This window comes from Cryptotermes secundus, unplaced genomic scaffold, assembly GCF_002891405.2.
Source record: "Cryptotermes secundus unplaced genomic scaffold, Csec_1.0 scaffold1494, whole genome shotgun sequence".
NCBI classification, from domain to species: Eukaryota; Metazoa; Arthropoda; class Insecta; order Blattodea; family Kalotermitidae; genus Cryptotermes; species Cryptotermes secundus.
Window position 1 is genome coordinate 123,383 of NW_019727799.1, and position 19,670 is coordinate 143,052.

General features: G+C 38.0%; 1 protein-coding gene and 1 long non-coding RNA gene across 2 annotated transcripts in view; one reads left to right on the top strand and one right to left on the bottom strand.

Annotated features, from left to right (window-relative positions):
* Nucleotides 1-19,670, top strand: part of LOC117282358 — a 169,048-nt gene that overhangs the window by 87,157 nt on the left and 62,221 nt on the right. The window lies entirely within an intron of this gene.
* LOC111865074 overlaps nucleotides 1-19,670 on the bottom strand; it is a 287,468-nt gene that overhangs the window by 26,967 nt on the left and 240,831 nt on the right. Inside the window, exon 4 of the mRNA XM_023852804.2 lies at nucleotides 18,671-18,875. Coding sequence (XP_023708572.2) covers nucleotides 18,671-18,875 — 205 coding nt within the window. The remainder of the gene's footprint in view (nucleotides 1-18,670; nucleotides 18,876-19,670) is intronic.

The window sequence follows — 19,670 nt, forward strand, 5'->3', positions numbered from 1 at the left end:
CAGTTTATGGCATGCATAGTATTACGTAACAAACCCTCATTAATGTAATGAGGAAATTAAAATAAAACGAAATTGAAGACAAGAAAAATTTCACTGAATTTTAAATCTTCTGCAATAAACTAAAACTTTCGGAAAACAAGTAAGCGAAGAAAAATAAAGATATTTTAATGAAAGTCAATACCTTGAAATGTTATTACATAATAGTTTGAAAGATCTTATCTTACTATGCAATCTCCTTGCTTTCTAATGCGTCTGGCATATTGGTTCATGAATTTCTTGATTCTACCAGATTAAAGATGTTTAGAATGAGTCTGATGCCATCTTTGCACCATTTCTTTTCATGACTTTCCCACTTCAGATGCAGTTTCATCAAGCTCATTCATTGAGCTCCTCCTCAACCTCGGTACATGCTCCTATCGATGGCCGCCTTGAATGTGCATCGTAAAGCTCACTCGTCTATTCCCGTTTCAACTGTCCACGTATGCGTGAACTTTCCTTTGGTCCTTACGGTTATCTCCATATCGAGCCTGTCCCTGTTTCTTCACTTTCTGAGCAGAAAAATCAAATGGCAGATGCTTATAATTTTGTGCAAATTTTTTAAGCACTCATATTGTACGTGACACAGCATTGGCGTTACTATGAAGACACAATTACTTCCAAACCAGGGAACAGTCATGTGGTCCATCTCCTCCACATTTTTTACATTACCAGTATTGCAATTTGAGGTACGCTGTAAATTACTTTTGCTGTTTAACTTTCCCTCGGTTTGATGGGTTTTGTTGAAGCTCCGCAAAATATCTATTGTTTGAACAGAATTGAAAGAAGAGTGCCACTATTTATTTGAGGCTACATAATGTGGCTGCACATGAACACAACACTAAATGAGAAATTTCCGGTCACGGTAGCCGAGCGGTCTAAGGCATGCACTGTCTTCGCTCGCTTGGAAACCGGGATCGTGGGTTCGAATTCAACTCGGGCATGGATGTTTAGTTTGTGTGTGTGTGCGTTTTTCTGTGTTTGTGTATAGGTAGAGGCCTTGCGACGAGCTGATCACCCGCCCAAGGAGTCCTACCGAATGTGTAAGATCTAGAAAAACCGAAGTGAACGGAGAAGTTCATGGAGGTAGGCCTAGGCCCACTGGGGCTGTAGTGTCAAGGAAAAGAAATAAGAAATAGGAATTCTGCAAAGATGTTAATCTGGATGCCAATTTGTTCTGAGTCAGGATCTGTTATTTCTGACCTGAAATTATTGAACATCGCAAGTTGTTTAATGTTGCTGTGTATCTGAGAGAATCCGGAGCTACCGATGTCCAACTGGAAATTGGCAGCAAGAAATTGATGCGAGACTCCACACATTCCTTGCACCTTGTCCACATAAGCAGTATTTCTTCTAAATCATGATTATACATTATCATGTATGAATGTTCTATAACATTTGCCTGAGAAGTCGTAAATTCAGTGTTATTTCGCAAAGCAGACGATTAGAAGGTAGCTGAAGTTTTGTATATGTTTTCAAGTTCTCTTGGTGTACTTAACAGATTTTTATTAGGCCATAAATATACGAATTCAGGTCCACCATCTTGACTGTATTTTATTACATCTATCAGGTGTTTCATAGTGTCTACATTTAGTTTAATTTTATTGCTAGTGGAGTGGCACTAAGTCCCTTGTACTGCTGCCACGTCTGGCCTGTTGTACCAGCCCCAGTTGATAGGTGAGGGTGATTGTGGAGTAATTGGTGGAATGAAGATTTGCAGGGGAAACCGAAGTACTCGGAGAAATCGTGCCCTAGCGCCACACTGTCCACCACAAATCCCACATGACCAGACCCGGGATCGAACCAGAGCCGCCGCGGTGGGAAGCCAGCGACTAACCGCTTGAGCTACGGCGCGGCCCCTTATAAAACATTAGTGATCTACTGAAGCTGCGCATAATGTAAATCGAGAAAATGATAAAGTTTGTTCCATAATGTTTCTTTTATTTAACGGCTGTTCAAAAGTATGAACTCAAAGAACTCAATTAGGCTCCCGTATAGAGTAAGGCTTAGTCCCATTAGGTCTGAATAATCTGAAATTATCACGTTTATATGTAAATGACTTTAAACAAAATTTCGTGAGAATAAGATCCTATAGCAAATTGTAAGTGTACGGGCTGATATGCAATGATGAACCCCCTTAAACCTGTTTCACTTTGGAAATTTTTCTCCTAGAAACAAGAAAACCAGTTATGATTATTTTTCCTTGGCACTACAGCCCCAGTGGGCCTAGGCCTACCTCCATGAACCTCTCCGTTCACTTCGGTTTTTCTAGATTTTACACATTCGGTAGGACTCCTTGGGCTGGTGATCAGCTCGTCTCAAGGCGTCTACCTATACACAAACACAGAAAAACGCACACACACAAACTAAACATTCATGCCCTGAGTGGGGTTCGAAACCACGATTTCGGTTTCCAAGCGAGCTAAGACAGTACCTGCCTTAGACCGCTCGGCTACCGTGACCGGCGTTATGAAATTTTACCCTTCATAATTTTGTCTAGATGATGACATCGCTTCGTTTGCTTAATTACTTGTCTGTATATTAATATAAATATGAAAATTTTTGAATCGAGTAGCCGCACTCACAGCCACGTCATACTTTTAGAATTCTTAAAATTGCGCTAATATTTTATCATAAATTAAAATGACCTAAGGGAGATATGGCAATGACTTCGATGTTCAGTTCATGTGTGAGAGGGAAATCTGGCTATACCTACGACATGACAGATCCTAGAATATATTACAAGCTCACAGTAAACAATGTAAATGTTTACCACTCTGACATCTATTCTGCTGTACTGGGAAACATTTATTGCATTAGACGTCCGTTTTTACCACGAGTTGCACAACCGCAATGGGGAGGGGAAGTGAAGCAGTTATATGAAGTGAAAGTTTAGTCTCCCCTCTAGTTGCCCAGTGACTTTTGACCGGCCACATAAAATGCTCGCTTATGGCTTCTAAAAGCTTTGCACTCCGTCAAGCACGATCTCGTCGTTGAGGCTTTGTCTTCAGTCCCTATAACAGAAGATTAGGATCAAATTTAGCGAGTGATATACTTAACATAAACACAACAGAACATGTAACATAAAACTTTATCAAAGTAGAACGTTGGTCTAAAACTTTAGTACCTATCATTTAATCCACATTTTGAGTTGGTAACGTATCTCATTTGCTAAAGTCAAGTAAAGCTCTACGCTGTTGTCCCGAGGTAAAACCTTAATAACGTCTGGAATGTTAACGCTCGCCTACTCTGCACCTCAACTTTAATACAGGATTAGAAATTGAAAACTAGATTAAGTTGAAACATGTAAGGGGTATTAGAGACAGCGGACTTAATATATCCCAGTAAGTTGGTTTTATCATTCGAAAGTTTCCGCTCTCTACCCCCTTCCCTCTGCGTGTCAGTGTTCGTGTAGGCCACCATCGTGTCAACCACTTTTGTAACTCAATTGGAAATTTTCGTGAGGATGACGAGAAAGTGTACAGAAAGTCTTTTCAGCTCCTCCTTCCAATTTTCTCTCATACTAGTTTCACCCCTACTCTAGAGAGACTCACTCAAAGAGAATTCCCAGCAGAAAATTGTCAATTATTGAGTTGGAGAAGTACTTTGACGGTACAGACAGCAGAGGCAGCGACAAGACCCCACGATTTTTGGATCAGAAATTGCACAAGTTTTTAAGATGATTGCTGTACTGGTTAGAGTTTCTTTTAGTTCCTATTTGTCAAGAACTCAGAGAATTGATTACTGAAGTAGGAGATCCTGGAGGAGGAATAGTGCCCCTATGTCGAACAAAGTCACATGTTGCAGGAGTAATGGAACCTGGCGATTTATTTCTTTCGAGTAGACACAATGCAATGGATTTCATCGCTTTCGTCCTTATAATGGTAATGTATTCATCACTCTTTGTCAGAAGCATTTTCAGATGGAAGCTACTCGGAGACAACAGTCCCGATAAAAATAGAAATACTGTACTCTCTTTGTGACTCAAGTCACATTTCACAATGTGTTTTAATGGTTTCGCGACGATGTCTGACTCTGAATGAACGGCATTCAACTCACCCGAAGAAATGGGTTCTATTTTCATGAAAATGTTTCCTAAGTTACTTTCCTCCAGATGTTGATGTGTGAGGGATTTGCAAAAAGGGACTGACGAGTGTGCTCCTTGTCTGGATTCATGTGATGCTCTAAACGACATATCTTCTATTGTACACGTGTTCAATTACCAGTGCGTATAATGTTACCTTATGAATGTAAAGAAAGTAGTTCTCAACACACAGTATTTTCTATATACACTAACAATGGCCATACGTAAATGAGCCTGCCTGCGGTCGTGGACTTATCCGTGCTCTCTCTATATATGTTGTAACGTTCAACCCATGGGTAGGCAGCAGCTTCAAAGTCAAAGTCACATTGCGTCTGACGGTCAATCAGTCAGTCTTGGTGTCGAGCTCCATCTGGGGCTCATGACCACTTATTTATTACTGTTTAACAGTTACGGTCTTGTTTTTGTTGCGCACCTTTTCTAACGAAAGGACGGGTCTGTCTTTTGTCAAAGTCATTACCTGCAGTAGTAAGTCATTTGTCGTAATGTAAAGGATATTTATATTTTACACTTTAAAAATGTTAATAAATGAATATAAAATATATACAGAACCATTGTCATCCAGGTTCAGTACAGCAGATTATGCCATATTCCTAGGCAGCAGCTTGGTAAACGCCTTCCCGCTTAAGCGCGTGAAAACAATGAGACATCCAGTGCTAGGCAACGGAACTGTAACCACACGGCTATAACAATACGCGACAAGAATGGAAGGTGTTTCGTTGGGGTCCGTGCCGAGTCTATATAACGAGTAGCTAAGAGGATTAGTATTAGAGAATTGGAATTGGGAGTTCAGAAATTTCAAGATAATTGCTGAAGAAGAATCAGGAGTCAGCCTGTGAAGACTTAGCATGTGATCCGAACACTTTATATGTGCTGTAGTTACCGTAATTTTTAGAGTGTTATAATTATTTGTATTTACGACTTGTGAGTGCTCAATAAATCCAGTCATGAAATCCAGAACGCATTATTTTTCGTCACGCTACCGCCTTACATGTGACATTATGTACATCCATATACATATTGCATATATAATATATATATATATATAAGTAGAGGAATTTTAAACCACGATGTAATTACTCGTATATCGAACTGTTCGTAATACAAATTGCGAAGCCGTAGTAAAGCACGTGACAATTTAATGGTTAGTGAATTGCTTCGTATTATGTAGATAGGAATTCGAATGTCGGTCCTAAATTAAGGTATTCAGACAAGTACTTTGTGGTTTTACTCAGTCCTGTTAGCAAAATCGACGATAAGTAATCTTCAGCAGTTGACAAAGACTGGTTCGTTCCACTTAAAAAATCTTCATATGAAACCATTATGATTTTAGACACGTAACCTATGCAGGTGTCAAATCATCTTTAAATAGGCCAATAACCAACAAATAGTAATAGTATACTTTATATATATACTCATATTTGTATACAACACCCTTTGAAAACCAATATGTATTTAAATGTATGACACAAACTCCGCCCTAGTTCTTTTGTCTTCTTTTCTTCTACACTAGATGTTTCGGCCGTAAATGGCCATCATCAGGTGTATTTCTCCCAGGTAGCTGTTACACTGCACATAGTTTAAAATTTAAAAACCCCAGCTTTCTCAATTGTTCATTTCTCTGTTGTTAATAGGTCCCGATATATCAGAATCCCCTTGCTGATATTTGTCAGATATGTATAAAATCTTTGTTGATTTACATACGTCAATTTGATTTTTGAATTTTGATGTTTTTAAAATCTTCCATTTAAATTTAAAAATTTTTAAATTTAAAATTCAAAATTCAGAGGGTACCTGCTCAAGGTCTATAGTGCTGCAGCGGCTACTTCTTGCTTTCAGCACTGTTCAGATATTATTCTGTGCAGGCTCCCTGTGTGAGTGCCACTGCTTATCTTTAATACGTGTGCTCTATAATAATGTATTTAAATGTTCACAAGTATTGCTTAGTACGAACTGTGCATAAAATAATGGCATTTTAGTTCTGGGTGAACAAGTATACTATCTAAAAAGTTAGGAAATATAGGCAAAGAGTTTAAATTGAGACGCCTTCATTCCGTTTTAATTGCCTTGAAAACTGTCAGAGTTAAGGAAAAATATTTTAGAAATACAAAGGGTGCTTTACTTTGACCTGCAACCTGTTTTCGCAATATTTTACCCCCATATTTAGCAAGTTACTCTCCAGATACGCAAAGAAACTAAAAAAATTTGTTTACCTACTTTCGCCATCTGAGCTTTCTGAACATATAATAGTAAAACTCCTCACTATCAAATTGCGTGAAATTTAGTTAGCTGTTCTTGAGTTTTAATATGCAACCGAATGGAAGACTGTCTGGCAAACATAAATAGCAAAGGTGATAGGCGCATTTCTGGAAACATTTTGTTGCGAAGAGTTAATCGACATCTTCTTTCACCTTTTGAAACCTGATATGGATCAAAGTAACGAGTTCCTATTTCACAAAGGGACATGTGTGTCCATCACAAAGAGCAGTCGCTCAGTTCCGTGTTTATTCTGAGAATTGTGTGAAACATATAAATGCATATAAAGAAAACAGTCTTCTGGGATTTGACACCGTGTATATGTGGTCTTAACCGACGTTTCGGAGGAACGTATCGCCTCCATCTTCAGGGTAGAAGAAAAAATATAAGAAGTCTGCAAGCGAAGAGACCGTGAGAAACGGTAAAAGCAGACGGTCTCATCGCTTGCAGATTTCTTATATTTTTTCTTCTACCCTGAAGATGGAGGCGATACGTTCCTCCGAAACGTCGGTTAACACCACATATACACGGTGCCAAATCCCAGAAGACTGCTTTCTTCATAGTCACCGCCGTGAAAGCCTCAAATCTTACATATGAATGCATAGTTATTACACGTTAATGAATGCAGTGCATAAAGTAACTTATGCGCTTTAAGGGTTAACGAAGTGCAATTTCATTTGTCTTTAATATTTGTTCATATTTCAGTATATAAACCGTTGTCAATACGACGAACAATTCCATGCATTTATCACTTAATTTCTTTTGGCCGAAACGATCTTCATTGCTTAACGCTTAGTTTTCAAGTAAGAGCGTTCAATTTATTTTCTCTTCTGAAAACAAGTTATGATTGACAACCATACTAAGGCATGGAATATTTAACTTACATTTGCAACAAAGGAAATGATTTCTTAGAATTTAACCAAGAATTACTGTAATTATCATTTTACACTAAAGACGGATTAAATTTATATCTGAGTACGAATAAAGAATGTCTCCATTTGTAAATCGACAGTACTTTTACTGTGCTGTGTTTTGTGTTTAGTGAATGAACTGAAACTTCTGAGGCCCAATTTCAGGACCACGGATATTCATATTTCTCTTAGTTTCCCCATGAACCATAAAGTTTACTATTAGGGATTGTATTGGAGTGCATGGAGCTCCTGATTTATATTATGGAGGATCAGGATTCATACATATGCCTGCATACCGGCTACTTTGACATAATCCAATGTAGAGGTGGGGGTCAAATACCTCCACCGTATCCTTGCGAGTCGTAGGAGGCGACGAAAGGGAGCTCAGTGCCTGGAGGTACAACCGAGCCGCCTTGTTCTTGGGAGATATCAATACAGGGCATGGACCTCAAAGGTTGGGAGTCTCGAATCTGAGACAGCAAAATATAGTCATGGTTCCCGCGGGACTCGGACCTGAGAATGACTGCGCTGGCGATGACCAGCAGCAATTGTAAACAACACCCATTCTCTCGTGAGAGAGGATGTTGCATGAGGACTATAGCCTCACGTTTTCAGTTAGAAAATAATATTACTGGTCGTCTCAAGGAACTTGTTGCCATGAAGAACTGATTGACAGTAAACCGTCAGTCGTAAAGTAACTCTGAACTCTGACTTTGACATAACCATGGTTATCTCCAGTCCTTCGAGGTAATATTCCGCACCTCAACTTAGGACACGCCCGCTTACTCCTACGGTGTCACCAGTTCAATATTCAGTAATCATCACAAACATTTGAAGTTATATAGTCCAAGATAATGACAAAGCAATAAATAAATAATAACTAAAGTATTTTAGCTGAACCACGTCCGTTAGAGTTACATAATTATTCGGTATTTTTCATTATGACCAAAAACATATTTTTTTCTAACTAAGGCATACAGGAAATGTCGACAACCTTAAATTATAATTAGCCTGCTAAATCAATATATCTAACTTCAGAGGACTTAATTTTATGTTAAATTATTCCATCCCGAATAACTGTCCTCATTTTCTCATTCGGTGATACCATACACTGTCCTTGATGCTTCTATTTGTTCTGTAAAATATACAAAGTATTTAATAAGATATACAACCGCTACATCAGAATTTGACATAGTGCAGTTTCTTACTGAAGCAGCATAAATGGGTTATTAGTTACTCAAGTTAGAATCCCAAATTTGGAAATCAGATTAAAAGTCTCTCAGCGATTACTACGTTTCAAGGTGGGAAATACCACGAATATATTTCATGTGATAGCTACAGAAGTCTCGCGGACATATAAGAAATATTATGCGATTTTCAAATAATTGCGACGTTTGATTACTATTTTTAACATAGCTAGTGCCGGTCACGATAGCCGCGCGGTCTAAGGCATGAACTGTCTTCATCCGCTAGGAAGCTGGGATCGTGTATTCGAATCCACTTAAGGCATGGATATTTGGTGTGTGTAACCATTTATTCTAGCACGAATGGGGGAGACGAGGAATGCATATAGGATATTGGCGGGAAAGGCAGAAGGAAGGAGACCACTGGGAAAACCAAGGCGTAGGTGGATGGACAATATTAGAATGGATCTTAGAGAGATAGGATGAGACTGTATGGATTGGATTGATCTGGCTTAGGATAGGGGCCAGTGAAGAGCTCTTGTGAACACGCAAATGAACATTCGGGTTCCATAAAATGCTGGGAATGCGTTTATTCTGTCTTTATGTTGTCCTCTGTTTAGGTAGAGGCCTTGCGACGAGCTGATCACTCGTCCAAGGAGTCCTACCGAATGTGAAAAATGAGTACATAACTGAATAAGAGGCCAGGGCCCTGAATGGGCTGGAAGAGCCATTGGAATAAAAACACAGCTAGTACGCTGTAGAGTAAGGAAACATTTATCAAAATACATATGAAATCTTCTAGTATATCTAATTCAGTTCTCGCCCATAGCTCCAAATTATAAATATGATGACATTTTAGGAAATACAGTAATGAACAGTAAGAATATTATTCAGCTTTATCGGCTGAATGGAATCATATTCTCTACAAACAGTAGTTACGAGTAAATACAATGACCTAATATGAGATGCTCATATTTGTGGTTAGAACATAGCTTCTGGAAACGGTATATTTAATTAATCGACGCAAGATATTAATTGCATAAGAAATGCAGCATTAGACCTATTTTAATCTGTGTAAGTAATATGTCTCCAAAACAGTCATGAACTCATTACAAGGTAAAGTTGTCCCTGTGCTTAACTACTTAAACACTATGCCACTGATGCTTACGGAGGAGTGCATGTACTCATAACAAAAAAAAAAAAAAATTGGTAATGCGACTTCAGTCTTATACATAAGATACGATGCTTCAGACAGTGACGCTCAGATGCGAACTTGTGTTTGGCTGACAGAAGTACAGCTCTGTAAATGTAACATAATTCACGTCGATTTAAGCCACTCTGTAAGAAGACACTTCACAAACGTTGGAGTAAATTTTTATCCTCATAACTTACTCCAGTCTCGGTATGAATCAGAATAGCTCAGTCCGAGTAGCAGATAGTCTTCGGCCTAGACGACCGGGGTTCAATTCCGGGCAGAAGAAAGAAATGTAATTCTTCTCTTTGGTCTCCAGACCGGGTCTGGGGCACACCAAACCTCCTATGCACTTCGTACTGGGACCTATATCCCTGTGGTGTGAAGCCGACCACTCATCTCCATCTAATTCAGAGGTCAAGAATGGTGGAGCTGTACCTCCCCTCCCCCATATACTTTCAAGGCATAGTGCTTAATTACATAATTAAATACAAAGGATAACTTTTACCTTACTTTATTTTTAGTATCAGTTTAACTTTCGCTCACAGTTTCATGATTCTCGGAATTAATGGCAACTATTCCTCTTACAATCTTCCATTACTAGATTAAATTTGTAATGGAAAATTGCTCCGTCTTCTGTGAACTTGAAACTGAGCATTTAAATATTATTTAGATGAATTTCAGTGTTCAGGTTCGTAATGAGGTTTGAACTGCTATATTATCAGCTGCGGAAGAAACAGAGTATGCTCAAGAACTGTAAAATATACGCAAGCATTTTACAGTTGCATACATTTCTCTCCATGTTCCAGCACCATAAACCTCTTTTAGATTTCTGTGTAATTACACGACAAAATTAAAGTACATAGATTTCTCAGTTGTGGATTACACTTATTTTCAATGAGGTCAGTTGGCTTCAGGACAGCTGGGTATGGATGGGTGTGTATGATTTTGTTCTATTTTAATAGTGACTGTTCCCTTGATCTACTTGTATTGTATGATATTATCGTTAATTTTTAACTGACTTTGAACGGCCAAGAAATATTTCCTTTTTTTTTTTTTTTTTTAGCGNTTAGTTTCCCGACTTATAGTTATTACGGTAATTTGGTCTTCACTTGGGAGTCTGTGCATTGGATGATGTACGTATAAGTTTGTGGTATACAGTCCTATTTGGCATGTGGCATGAAACTACAGATGTACGTAATTGTGTGTTTTAAAATTGCATGGAATATCATACGGCTGTCCTGCTTGGACTCAAATAATTTCAAGAAATCTCTCTCAGACGGTCATCGGTATAAGTAGCGTTATTATCTATGACCCCTGAAGATGACTGTTAATTATATTTGGGAATGACTTTGTTGAGAGATCTAGCAAAGTATGGAAATGGAGAAGATTTAAATAGAACCAATTAAAGGAACTAACTGGTTTTAATAAATTTCAACGATGAATAAAGTCCAAAATTATGGAGTAGTGATTGTGTTACATCATTAAAAAAATTTAAACTAAGCTTATTACCTGCTTCACTTAAATAGAGCCAAACTGTACGGAGAATCTGAAGGCATTTTCTAAGATTTTACGGACGCGTTTCGAAATTTCACTCAAATTAAGTAAATAACTTTGATTATTTTCTTGTATCGGATTGGCAGCCGTAAGAGTTGATGTTTGTTTAAATTCAATAAGTATTTGCCAGATAATGGAAGAATGTGATACAGAGACTACGGTATAAATTATATTATCAAATACGATTGTACATGGAATTAACCATATTAATATATTCGTTTTTTTCTTGCCTTTGATACGGAACGGAAGAAAAGTTTATATTCATTGAATTAAACTCAAAGAATTTATTGAATGGCTGAGAGAGGGTCGCATGTAAATTCAATGCACAGTGTCGTCATTATGGTACACCAACTGAAAAAACCAACTTTGGCTTACCTTCGAGTACTATTTCAATTGAATTCATGTGCACGATACTTGAATATATACTCAATATAATTCTGTAGTGTCCGAGGTTTGATTCAGGATTCATTTCTCTACAGAAATCCGATGTTTTGTCGCACATATCTTGTTGTGACTGCACGTTGGGAGCTGTACTCAATCTCGTCACGAAGTTCAGAGCGGTACATCACGTGCTTCGTATACTTATTTTATTATTTTGAGGTGAAACAAAAATTGAACATAAAACTAATTACTCTACATCAAGCACCGTTATGTTTGCATCGTGACACCGACTGTACATTTTTATAAACATATCCGTTTAGTTTAATTCAGCACATGATCTTCATGCGGGGCTATGCTACAAGCCGGAATGTCGCGGGTTGAAGTCCCGATGAGGTCATTGGACTTTTTTTTTCATTTGATCTAATCCTTCCAGCCGCACTATGGCCCTGGGGTCGACTCAGCCTCTAAGAGAAATGAGTACCAGGAATTAATTAAATAATTTTCCTGGGGAGTAAATCGCGGCCGGCGCGTAAGGCTGACAACCTTACTGCCATCTTCGAGCCGATTGTCTAGATAATGTGGGACCCTATGGGCCTTCACGGCCTGGTACAGGGATAGCTTTACTTTACATGATCTTCATGAATTTACTAATTTATTTTGTTTTGTGAAGCTGTCGATAACTCGCCCTCTATAGCGTAAGGTCTTGGGATGATTAACGAACTCTCAAGTGGAAATCATGCGGAAGAAGCGGCCGTGGTCTATTTAAAATTCGCCAAGAGTGTCTGAGATCTCCATAAGAGCCACAGTCAGAAGTAATTGTGTAGGGAAGATTCGAATCGGATGCTTCCTGAGTACAAATCAGACATGTTACTGCCTCAGTCAACTTGCTTGACCTCCACGAACATGTACTGGAAGACCACACGCATGGTGAAGAATATGCTCAAATTTATACTTCAAGCCTATGAATTTGACTAAGAGCGCTCGGCACTAAATTTCATCGTAATTCTTATTTCAGCAAGGAATTTGTACCTGCATACAGTCAGACAGGCGGGGGGGGGGAAGTGGCGGTGCTACAACATTAAAAAATTCCTGTTCATTAAATTTTCATCGTCATTCTTTTATGTAATTATGTATGAAAATCTTACGAACAGAGATCAGTAACACAGAATTACTAAGTTTTTGGATTTCTTCCGGAATTCTAGGAAATAGAGAACACTCTAGGTAATAGAGGACACTACTTTTCGGAAACTGGATCTGTTTCCGTCTTCAGGTGTCAAAGAAAGATACCTACTCAGTTGGGCCCCTTAGAAAGAGCTAATCTCAATCACTGGAGATCGATAACCAAAACAACATATGTAGAACCGCACTGTAGGATCCGATAAGGATATGCACTGAGACAACCGTTGCACTTCAGTCTGCAAAGTACTACTGTCTTCGACTGGCGTCTCAAAACTTTGTTCCAGCTTGAAGGAACGAACTGAAAACCATATTTGTTAAACCCAGTGATACGGCAATCCTTATGCTCCTCTTTTTTTAATGCAAAGTTCATAGCAGATTTCTGATTTAACAATATTTCGCCACCAAAAAGAAATAATAACCAAAAACCGCCCTCCTCGTATTTTTATACTTCTTATCTTTCACTCTATTCACCCTTCTCTGACCCCAACATAAAGGTAATAATTTTAAGATACGGAGTTGGGAAAGCGAAAGTATATGACACACATTTTAACAATCACACGTATTCGTAAGATTATATTATGAAATATATTTTCCTCTTCTAGACTTCATTGCAGCGAACAAAAGGGGGGGATTGAAAATATCTTCATTAGCGAAATATACGTGCAAAGGTTTTGGTTAAATACCCATATTTAACAGCCAGAATACCTCTGTCTGTGTAGAGAAACGCTTCAGGATAAACGGCCAGGTTTCAATTCCCAGCAGGGACAAGAGACTTTTCTCTCCTCCACGTCGTCCAGACCTGTTCTGGAGCCCACCCACCCCCTATACAATGGATACCGGGAATTCTTTCCCCGGGGGTAAAGCGGCCAGGGTGTGAAGCTGACCACTCACCTCCATCCAGTGCGGAGTTTAAGAATAATGCAGTGACACCTCAACGTCGGCATACGTCTTCATGGCGTGATGTTTAGTTAATTAAGTACAGGGCAACTTTGCTTTTCCGTACCCATGTCTTACTGTATAGCAAGCACTGAATCTACACAGGCTTGAATACTCATGAATGGTGGATTGGAAAGGAGAGAGTAGCCTCCAAATTAATGATGATGACCCGTCAACACCTTGGAGAGGCGCAGAAGGAAAAGCTCTGTGTCAAAGCTGGTCAAATTCATGATGAACTGAGTTCACATATGAAGTTACTTGAATCAGTGATATTTGAGGCTTTGACGACAGTGAATGACCACTCTAGATTCTGACACCGTGTAGTCTGGTTTGTTTTACCAGTATTCCAGTCTTTCACGCTGAAGGTGGTAGCAATAAGTATATCTAAAACGTTCGTAACAGCCTTCAGTGCAACCAGAAGACCATAGAGATATATGATTTTCATGTGCCCATCCATAGTAGTATGTTGGTGCAGCCTTTGCAGTTACTCAGTTTATCCCCACTACAGACTGAAGAGTGGGGTCTACAGGTACCCCTTGTATTCGGGAGGAGATCGTTTCCAATCTTGATCTGAAAACCGGTGCCCTGACCGAGTTTCCACGTGGTTATCCTCAGTCGCTCCAGGCAAATTCCAAGAAGGTATTCTTTTAGGTCAAGACAGCTTTCTTCAAAATTCTTTCCAATTCATTATCATTCCTTTGTCTTCCTGCCATAAGATGCAATATAGTCAGAAAGCCTCATTAAATTACCCAAGTAAAAAGACAGATTCAGAAATTAGCTAAACAAATTACATAAAAGGCGAACACACACACACATACACAGAGTTTGAACAAGATTGTTAACATTTTTCAGCCTCAGTAGCAAGACAGTTAATAGATATATGAACTATTTTTAACACTGCAAGTGCCGAATTCCTTCTAAATGATATATACAATTACAGTTCGTCCTTCTTAGGAAACATATGACGCCTATACTCAAATTCCAACCGCTTAATGATGTTTACGTAAAAATATCACTGCTTATTATGAGAAACACACGAACAAACCCTGTGGGCAGAATGCAGAGCTTTAGAATTCTAAAGCAGGTTGTATACAATTGTGTGGATTGATAAATTTGTCTGCTACAAGAGAAACACAATAAAGTTTGTCTCATGGGAAATGTATGTATGTACAGAAATATCGTGTTCACTCTATGCAGCAAAATTTCTGAATAAATTTGTGAATTCAAGTTTGAAGTTCATAATTAAAACAATGAAATGAAGTGCATTACTATTAAAATTGTTTTCATCGAAATAGCAAGCAGATCTTTGTGCAATATGCTCATGTGACTCGTGATATCTCCGTAATGTTATTGACAGTTGAACGATATTCTTCTGTATGCGTATAACACATTGTTTGTTTCTTTGTATTTTTTAAATAAACAATTCGGTTAGAAATTTATTTGTAATTATTTGAGAAATGAAGATGGGTGATTCATTGTCTATTAAATATTGAATATGCATGTGTAGATGTTTGTGGTTGCTCCAATATGCAAATATTTGCAAACAAGATAATGAATAAAGGATGAAACGATTTCGAAAAAACACTTGCACCTAACAGGTTATACTGCATGCACAACAAAAAATGCGAAAACTAAAACTCATTTCAGTAGAGGAATATGCAACCCATTTTCAAACCATTTTCACAAGCGTGTTACGAAATTTGACACGACTAAAACGTTAACAAATGCATTCTCTGAACACTATGATGACCCTGCAGCTTTCTTTCCAATTTCAGTGGCTGTCATCAGATTTGATTTATATTTTGAAGATCAGTAAATTTTCTATCCGTCGAAATAAATATATCATATTCATACAGCCTCTATGTCTATGGCTCTGGATGTTTTGTTATCAGTTACAAATAAAATATTTATTTTCGAGAGAAACTAGCTAGTGTGAAGAGAACATTTGTTCCCTGTAGGCAAGCTTGTAGTGATGCGAAATGAAGCATTGACATCTAATTAAACATACTTATTAAAGCTGGAATCCTGCAAAATTCTACGGAGTAAACAAGGAAAACCAGCAGATGGCCTTTCTTTTCTACTTGTAAGTTCTACCCACAGAGTTTACGACATTCAAACACTTGAGGGACTAAATTATGAGAATTCATATATTAGACGCAACAGATGCATTGCAACACAATTAATATAAATATCCGTTCAACCTCTTACGAAGCAACAGTCAGGTTTCCTGTATACGTCTCCGCAGTGACCGACCACAGCTAACATTCATTAATTATGGATCACATTTTCTCGTTAATGATCGAATGGAGTGCAGTGAATGATTGAAGACTTCCTCGAATTCAGTCGTCATGAAATTTCTACCAACTCCAAACATTGCAGAGTGTAGTGATTATTTATATTTATTCTACCTTCAGTACTTCAGATATTATACATTCTAGTAATCATCCTTGTTTATTTTGTCGTTACTTCTTGTAATCTCTATTTCTATAATTTGTCTCCATAAATATTATAACAACATAATATGTACTTTAAGTACCAGAAATAAAGTCTTTTATTAGGATAACACAAACTACTAAGTATCATTACCTTATAAATGAGAGTAATTATGAAACCCTAAAAATTAACAGAATTAAATTAGATTACATCATAGGCAAGCGGTAGAAGGAACGGTCATAAGAACAGCACGGAACAAAGGACTACGGGCTCAGAAGAAATGTCTAGTACCAACGAAAGTACGAGGATTTTGTATTCTGAAATAATCGAATTTAAACTGTTAACAGCAACTAAATATCCGTGTCTTATAGTCCTCATAATTATGAATGATTTACAGTTTAGTTGGGGTTACGGAAAGAGATATTCCATTTGAAGCACATTATCCTGGAAGCTGAACTTCTTTTTCATAGCATGTTTGCAGTCTGCTGTTTGAAACCAGACTCTCATGTATCGGGAGGAAGAAGTGAAGAGAATGTTTCCGAACTGTATCATTCGGCAGAAGAAATAAGGTAAACTTTGTGACAACTTAAAACAAATGGCTGAGAACTCTCGTTTCAAGATATTCCTTTGCTCAGTGGATTCTATTTACAACACCAACTTAATGAATGCCTGTATAATAGCACTTGAGAATTCTGACATAAATTATAGAAATTAGCATGTTCGTTTTTACGAATAGCAGCTACATAAGTTTCTATAGATATTGTGAGAATAACTTTTTATATAAATATATATGTGTGTGTATGTTGATTTTTATTAATGCCTTAAAACATTAACGGGGTAGTTTCCAGTGGCGAACTTTAATGCGAATTACAGCTCAAATAATCTTTTGGCTACAAACTTCAGCAATATCATAAACTGAACCTACACAGATAAACTGTACACATATACTGAAGTGGATAATTATTTCGAAATTGAAACGTATTGTAGCGTGTTCAGTTGTTGCCATACAAAGACCGAGAGATGGGCGGATATACCAGGGCCATTTCGGGCAAGGTCTCGGTAAACAGGTTCCTGCAACATCAGACACAAAGGTAACGCAACAGCAGAATAGCTGTTTTTTCTATGTAGTCCATGCCGAGCTATTATAAGCAAGGAACAAGGTTAGAACTTCGTCAGCTCTTTATGTTAGTATGTGAAAACAGGACTTTAACCGGAGGCAGAGGAATAGCCATTGTCGGAGCCGTTACCAGGAAACGTCTAGCAACAGACTGAGAATACTAGACTGTATGCTGTAGTGAAGTGTAAAGTGTGGAAATACCGATATAGTTTTATGTAGTATGACCTGTAAGTGGTCAATAAATCTACGTATTCACCAATCCAGACCCCGTCTATAGCCATACGTACAATGTGACAGTACTTAATCCATATTTATGTAAATATTTCTAATTATAAAAATTGGTAAACTCTCTTCTAGCCAGGATTATGGAGAGTTTTGACAGTGTGACTATGCGACGAGCATACATAATCTCATAAAAAACTGGAGTGTTGTTCCAAGTTTCATTTCTCAAGAGTAAGGAAATGTTACTGAAATAATTATTAGTTGAAACAGTGAATTGTATTATAATATGTTATACGCATTATCCATGGTATGATTATAAATATCAACACTTTTATGTTATAAGCTTCATTGTCAGTGCAAGACACACGAAGTCGTTGTCGTTATTTTCGTCTTCGCCCACTGGATTCTTGTCCATATTAGTAATATAATTTAATTTCATTTTATCTGATCATCATACATTAACCCATATTTTATTAATAATTACGTATCCTTTATGACAGTAATGTCAATAACCTAAGTGTTATTCAGATATCAGATATAATGAAATCTTTACTTGGTTATGATTATATTTTATTAATATTTCCCTGTCAACAGTTACTTTGTTTCAATTATATATTGTTATTTTCCTTTCATCTCTAAATTAAAGAGGGGTACGCGGTAGCATAGTTGGTTGAGGCACTATGCTACAAGCCGAAATATCGCGGGTTTGATTTCCGATGAGGTCACTGGATTTCTTAAATGACCTAATCCTTCCATCTGCATTATGGCCCTGGGGTCAACTCAACATAACATAAATATGTACCAGGAATCTTCCTGGGGGTAAAGAGCGGCAGACGCATAAGGCTACTCATCGCCATCTGTAAGCCGATTGTCTAGAAAATGTGGGAGCCTCGACGTCTCACAGTCCTATGGGCCTCCATGGCCTGTTACAGGGACAGCTTTGCCTTTTTTTACCTCTAAATTAAAGAGTGTCATACAATGTCGCTAGGACGTTATGCAATATGGATACCACACATTCATGGCTAATAATATTCCTAAATTCCTATGCAAAAGATAAGAGTACTCCACACACGTGGCTACAGAGTTTGAGATAACAACAATGGCAAATAATTACTGGGCCGGCTCCGGTCATAATGAAAACAATTGGGGTTGTCTGTAACGTACCCCTCTCTGGAATGGGCTCTCTGGCTCTGGAGCTGAGGTGAACTTCCGTTGTCTTGCGGTACAAAGTGGTGACGTGGGCAGTGCACTTGAGAATAAGCTGTCCGTTGTGGTAGTGCGTTGGGAACAGTGTAGTCGAAAGGGACAGAAAGCTCAGCTGTTGAGTGTCTGGCATTGTTCTGTATTGACGGACCTCGGGCACACCCACCTGAAACAGAACGGAAATTGAAACATACAAAACAGAACTACAATAAAGCGCAACATATTGTACTGAATCTCCATATGTAGTTAATTAAAATTCTGGAACACAACAGGATTTCGCACACGACGTAGCACCAAACGTCGATGAGAATTTTAAACAGTTTCCTTCACACGAAAGTGAGATATCACGAAACTGTTCTCTTCTCCGAGAGGAGCATACTCTGACCATTAGAGAACTGTACATGAAACACAAACACGCTTTTCAGGCGCCTCTAACACTCTGAACATCTGTGCTATATATGCCAATATCATATAAACAGTTAATATAGAAGATCGTTGAATGAAATCAAGACACTCTGCTGCATACATACAATTCCTACAGACAAATCGCCGCCTGCCAATAAAATGGCTGACAAGGAGAATATTCCGGAGATGAAAAGAAAAATATCAAAATAAATAAGCAGAGACAGATGACGTTTATCTTACAGTGCAGGTAGAGGCTGCATATGTTTAGAACAGTACAATTTGGCGCTTTTCTTTATACATCAAATACAGGATATATAACATTATACATGTTTATACATTTATAATTTTAGACTAACTTTAGTTAAATTTAGGGGCGTGAAGCTGATCACTCATCTCCAGCTACTGCTGAAGTCAAGAAAATGTGGATCTATACATCCATTCCCCAATATGTCTTCATGGCGTAGTGCTTACTTAGTTAAGCACGAGGCAACTTAATTTTATTATTAGTTAAACTTACTGGTTTATTTCTCTAAGATGGTGGTGGTTGTGGTGTTTG